This window comes from Sarcophilus harrisii, chromosome 5 (genome assembly GCF_902635505.1).
Source record: "Sarcophilus harrisii chromosome 5, mSarHar1.11, whole genome shotgun sequence".
NCBI lineage: Eukaryota > Metazoa > Chordata > Mammalia > Dasyuromorphia > Dasyuridae > Sarcophilus > Sarcophilus harrisii.
In genome coordinates this window covers 191,384,937-191,391,750 of record NC_045430.1, presented here as the reverse complement: position 1 = coordinate 191,391,750, position 6,814 = coordinate 191,384,937, and the positions used below count along the sequence as shown (strand labels likewise).

General features: G+C 34.7%; 1 gene segment (V, D, J or C); it reads right to left on the bottom strand.

Moving 5' to 3' along the window:
- Positions 1–4,904: 4,904 nt before the first annotated feature.
- LOC116419540 lies at positions 4,905–5,567 on the bottom strand. The segment is given in 2 exon segments: positions 4,905–5,350; positions 5,476–5,567. Coding segments are annotated over 2 exon segments (495 nt in total).
- Between the last annotated feature and the right edge of the window lie 1,247 nt (positions 5,568–6,814).

Here is a 6,814-nt window from a genome sequence, read left to right as displayed (position 1 = left end):
ACCTTTTTGATAACAAAAACAACAGAAAAAGCTTTAGACAAAATATTATACCAATTCTTATTTAAAAAACAATAACAACAACAAGAAGAACAACAAACCCCCACTTGAAAGTGAAGGAATAAAAAGCTTTCCAGACAAGTAGTATCTATTTAAAAGCAAAAAGTTATAATCTGTAATAGAGATAAGCCAAAAACTTTTTTTATAAGATCAAGGAAAAAGCAAAGATGTCCTTTATCACCACTGGTATTCTATTGTGCTAGAAATGCTAATTTTAGAAATAAAACATGAAAAAGAAATGTAAAGAATAAGAAAAACCAAAGGGAAAAGAAAACTATTACTTTTTGCAGATGATAATCTAGTTTACTTAGAAAGGATTAGAGAGGCAACTAAGAAACTGAAAAAAAAATTGGAAGATATGATATTACACAAATCATCAGCATTTCTGTATATTACTAACAAAACCCAATAGAAAAATATGGAAGAGAAATTGCACTTAAAATAACTATAAAAATTATGAAACACATAAGATTCAACCTCCTGAGACACAAGAATTCTATTACAAAAGACTTTTACACAAATAACGACAGATCTAACAATTTGAAAAATGTTATTTTCCCATGAGTTGGTCAAATCAAAATGATAAAAATGACAATATTGCCTAAATTAATGTACCTATTCAGTGCTATACTAATCAAATTAGTAATAAATAATTACTTCATATAACTAGAAAAGATAGTAAAAATTCCTCTGGAAGAATAAATGATCAAGAATATCAGGGGAATCAATTTTTTAAGGGAAGGGAGTCTAATGGTAGAAAATCTCAAGCTATATTTCAAAGCTATAATTGTCAAAACAATTTAGAATTAGTTAAGAAATAAAGACATTGATCAGTGAAAGGCATACAATATTAAAAAACAAATGAGCAGAGTAAATTAATGTTTGAAAAATCCTGTGATCCCTGCTACTGAGAACTCACAATGCAATAAAAAGTGTAGGGAAGACTCAAATCCAGTGTGGCAGAAAGTATGTATAGACCAATATTTCAAAACATATCAAAATAAACTCAAAATGATTTAGACATAATGAATATTATTAGAAACAATTTAATGGAATATGGAAGAATTTTATCTATCAGATCTTTGAATAGGGGAAGAGTTTATGACCAAACAAAACATAAAGAAGTTCACAGAGAATAAAATGTACAATATTTATTACCTAAAATTTAGAAATGTTGCACAAGCAAAACCAAAACAGCTAAGAATAGGAAAAAATAAGAAATTGGGGGAAAATAATTGCAGTGAGGTGACACAATGGATAAAGCACCAGCTCTGAAGACAAGAGTATTGGGTTTAATCCAATCTCTGACCCTTGACACTTACTAACTGTGTGACCCTGGGCAAGTGACTTATCCCCAATTGCTTACCATCACCAATAAAAAAAGATGCATAGGAAACTGAGTCAAATATACAAGTAAAATCCCATTCCTTAACTGACAAATAGTTAAAGGATATGTTTTCACAAGAGAAGGACAAGATATCAATAGCCATATTTTTAAAATGATCCAAATCATTAATTACTTTAAAAATTCTAATTGAACCAACTCACTTATACCACCCTTTGCCCATCAGATTAAGTTAACAAAAAAGGAAAATGAAGAAATGTTGGAGAATCTGTGGGAAAGCAGGTACTTCAATATTATTGGACCTGTGAATTAGTCCAACATTCTGGAAAGTAATTTAGAACTAAAAGTTATTGACCACACATACCCTTTGAGCCAGCAGTACTGCTACTCAAAAAGATAACCTCAAAGAGATAAAGGGGAAAAAAATAAGAATATGTATATATATATATACAAGAAATTATAGCAGCTTTTTTGTGATGACAAAGAATTGGAAATGGAGAAGATGCTTAGCAATTCAGGAATTGTTATATCAATGTATATTTTGTTATTATATAATATGTATTATGATATATGAATATGATGAAATATTACTGTATTATGAAATGATAAAAGCAATGGTTAGAAAAACCTTGGAAGAGTTGGATGAACTGATACAAAATGGTTAAGCAGAGCTAGAAGAACAATTTATACAATAACAGCAATATTATGAAGATATAAATTTTGAGAAACTTAGTAACCCACTGATGAACCACAATTCCAAAGGACTCATGATGAAACTTTCTATCCATTTACAAATAAATAGCAAATAGTCTCAGAGTGCAGATTGAAGAATCTGTGTATATTTGTAATGGGTTTTGTTTTTCTTGCTTGTCAATATATGGAGAAGGATGAAAGTCAAGAGAAAAGAATTTAAGACTGAAAAAAAGTTTGAAATTAAAAAAAATTTTAAAAACTGAACCACAGTGTTTTATGTTGTAAGAAGCACTGATAAATGGTTATTATTTTTAGATATACTTCTTATTGTTCTAAATACTTTTAAATTTATATTGAAATTTTTCAATCCATTAATAAATGTCCTTTCAACTATGGTGGTTCTAGAATGGTTGCTATGAATGTATGATGATTCATATGTAGGAAAGAATGAGATGCTAACAGTACTAGGCATCTTACTATGACAGCACTGGTTCTCAGAATCCTCAAGTTCTAGAGCTAGTTCCTAATGAAATTGGGGGTTTTAAGCACTAAAGACCATTCTATCTGGGGAACAAGACTAAGACTCTGGAACAGCAGTAGCTAAATTCTTCTCAGACCCTGTAAAATGAAAAATTTTAGTGCACCTGAAAACTTGGAATAATTCTTAGGGAATCAGGGGGACAGAAGAAAGAAAGGAAACAATCATTAATTAAGTATACTGACAACTATGTACCTGGTAAAAAATGCTGTCTCACTTGATTCTCACAACCTGGCAAAAGCAGAGGAGGGGGACCTGAAGTAGAGCAGGACTTATTATTATAATACCAATTTTACAGGTGAAAATAGAGGATAAGTAATTGAGTTGCCCACGATAACATAGCTAGTAAGTGACTAAAGTTGGAATTGAATTAATCTTCCTTATTTCAGGCCCAGTGTTCTATCTACTGGATCACCTAATTGCGACTAGATTGATGATATTATGTTAAGTGAGAGTCTTAGAATGAAATCTGTGGAATTGAGGCATCTGCTGTACATTGCTCAAGTATGACATCCTTGTTTGACACTGGAGTATTGGTTGTCTCTGCAAATTATCTGCAACAGGTTTTCAAAGACTTGCCAGTCTTCGGTTCTATCTCTGTGCTATTTGCTTCTCTCTGGCGCCATCTGCTGGAGTGCAATATTAGTACACATCTACATTGAAAAGGATGACTAAAGTTCTTTTGGTCCCTATAGTCCAAGGTCATAAAAGTTCCACTGTCTGGTCTTAGATTCAGAAGATTCCTGTGATCTCATTCAATGGAGCATACTCATGATGGATTTACTAGAAAAGGTTTTATTGAACAGAACACTGACATGGAGAGACATGTTAATTTTCTAGATGGCCCAAACTAGTCAATGCTACTTTAAATTAATTTTTGGCCTTAATCATTTCTAAAGCTTAAAAATTTATGTGTAATTTTTATTCAAGAGTAGACTATCTTAATTTTTGTGTGTGTGTCTTGGATCCCTTTAACATTTGGTGTAGTTTCTGTACCCTTTCAAGAGGATCAGTGGACAGAATGCCACTCCTAGAGTCAGGAAGACCTGAGTTCAAATTTGACTTCAGATATTAGCTGTATGACCCTAGACAAATCATTTAACCCTGTTTGGCTCAGTTTCCTCACCTGTAAAATAAGCTGGAGAAGGACATGACAAACTATTCCAGGATCTTTGTCAAGAAAACCCCAAATGGTGTCATAAACAGTTGGACATGACTGAAAATGACTCAACAACAATAACAAATGGATCCCTTCTCAGAATATTTATATATTATAATTTATTTTTTAAAAATCATAATGTTTTTATAAATGTATAAAATAAAATGCATATAGTTAAAAAGGCAACCAATATTGGAATAGGTATAAAAATATATTTGTTTATAAGATTAGGGAACCCAGTTTAAGAACACCTTTAGAAATGAATTGAAACCTGTCCCTACAAGACAAAGGATCAACTCAGATATAAGGTGCATACATCTTTAGATATGTTCCCATACTTTATATCTAAGGCAGTCTTTTATTGAGACTTATAGGGGTTTCACATAAGTATCAGATAAAAAAGTAATATAAAACAGATGCCCATTATTTGTCTCATTTAATTCACAATTGACAGCTGGGTACCTTAAACAACACAAGCTTGGGAGCAAGATAAGTACAATAGGACACTGGGGCCATATCTGTTCCCCAAGAACAGTGCCCCAAGAAGAACAAAATGTGTTGGGGAAAGACATGGAAGGAATATATCCAAAGATATTATCAAAGCTTCTGGTTGGATGGTTTCCAGGTAATTGCAGGAATAAAGAAGGCCATGATGTTATTGAGAGAAGCTACTTGGATCTTGCATTTCACCATGACACTCTGTCTCTAGAGGCATTAAGGAAACTGGAGATGCTGAAGTCTGCAAAGTGTTTTACATGGAGATTAGGAAATCTCATTCATATATAGTTATTGTTCTGCCTCTGTTATTACAAAAAGGGAGTACTCAGTTAACAGATGATGAAGTGACAGTCTGATAGGAGATAGAAAAACACTCCTTAACATTTCTAAATAGAGGTCCCCACCTCCTGCTATAGATCCATTTAAGGAGAAAAAGAAGCATAAGAAGAAATATAGTATAATAAATGCAATTTGTTTTTGTTTTGAACTATCTGTCTGATTTCAAGAGAATAGGATGCTTCTAGTGAGGATCTCCTGCCAATGCAATCTGGTATTTTCTGATGAAATCGAGAATTGTGTATTAATTAGATCAGTATAAGAGTTGGAAGCTCCTATTAGAAGTCTCTCGGTTTGAAAGTTCCTCTTCCCTCTAGAACCTCCCAGTTTATGGCAAGATTTTGATGTGGTGACTTCCCTCCCTCCTTTCTTCCTATGCCAGGGTTAGGAGGTTTCTGCACAGCTTGGAGATGACTCTGCAAGGCTGTGACTATGTTGGTACTACAAAAGTAGATGGCTGAGTCTTCTGCTTCCACAGTATGGATGTTGAGGGTCAAGTGACCATTCCCTGATGATATAGGATCAAATCGATTAGGAACAGAATCATTTAAATTTATCTTTCCATAACTAAAATAAAACATTAGTTTGGGTCCTTTATGTGACTTCTGTTGATACCAGTACATGTGATCATGGCCCAAATTTTGTTCACATCTCAGTGTCACCTCCTGCTTCATCCTTGTGACCAGATATCTCGGTGTTTGAGTGACTCCTGTTTCAGTGGGAGCTGTGGGAGGGGAAAAAGAGACAGAAGTTGGGACAGAGAAGCTGGGAGACATTCGCTTCATCCTCCAGGGAAAGCTCCAAATTTCTTATCCCTAGGAGGAATTTCCTTCATTCTCCAGAACTCACCTGCTCCAAAGAGAAAAATGGTGATCCAGCAAAAGAGTCTGTTGGGCATGGTGGGCTCAAGGCCAAAATGGACTGAATCCCTGTCTTCTTGACTTTTGACTTGGTGATATGAAAGAAAAATACTGAGACTCTCTTGCTTGGCTACACCATTTCCATTTATGGAACTACTGCCTTCATTGGCTCCCACAAAAGATAGTTGTTTTTTGTTGTGTTTGTGTGTATGTGTGTGTGTGTGTCTTGTGGCATAGCAGATAGTTGGCTGTTAGCTTCCTGCTTTCCTACCCATCACATAAGCTTCACTCATTTTAAAATATGGTTATGTCAAATATTTTGAAGTTTTTCTTACACTGATTTTTCACAACTGCAGCACATTCTCAGCACATTCTCAGTTCTATGTTTTGTCATGTGGTAGTAACTACTTTACTACAGGCAGCAAGGAAAAAACGTGTCCAAGCTAGTTAGATGTCAAATAGACTTACATACATACAAGAGAACTGTTTTCTTTTTATGTTCAAGGCATGGTTTCTTCATTTTAACTCTTGAGGCTGTCAGAATTGTTTTGTCTCTCTATGATGACCTTAGACAAATCCTCTTCTCTCTGGGTCTCAGCTTTTAATTTGGGATGCCTGTTTTCCATGAATTCTAGCAGCTTTTGGTCCTTCCTTCCTCCCTTCCTTCCTTCCTCCTTTCCTTCCTTTTCTTTTCTTTTCTTTTCTTTTCTTGAAATTGGGGTTGTAACTTGCCCAGGATCATGCAGCTAGGAAGTGTTAAGTCTCTGAGATCAGATTTGAACTTGGGTCCTCCTGACTTCAGGGCTGGTGTTCTATCTACTTCGCCACCTAGCTGCTCTGCCATTTCTAATTTTCAAAAAGTTATTTTCATCTCTGAGACACTGTACCTCTTTTTGTAGTTGGTTAACTTTTTTTCATAATCATCTTGCTTTTCTTGGATGGTTTTAGTTTTTCCTCAATGTCTCTCAATTCTTTTTGAGTTTTTCTATAATTCTTTCTGGGTAGGGAGCCATTTCACATTACTATTTGGGGTAAAAGCTTTTTTCACTTCAGTGTCCTCCTTCGAAGATGAACCCTAATCTTCTTTCTTCCCATAATATGTTTCTATGCTGGAGTTCTTTCTTCTTTGTCAGTTCATTTTTTTTTTTTTTAATAAGAGGTATTAGTTTAAGCACCTTTGATCCTGGGGTGGGGAGGATGGTGCCTCTGGCTTCACTTCAGCTTTCCCCTATGACTAGGAATCCCAAGTCAAGAGCTCCACCCTCCAGCAAGTGTTCGAAGCTAGTCCCTGCCCCACTGCCTCTGCACTTACTGGGTGATGGTTCCTT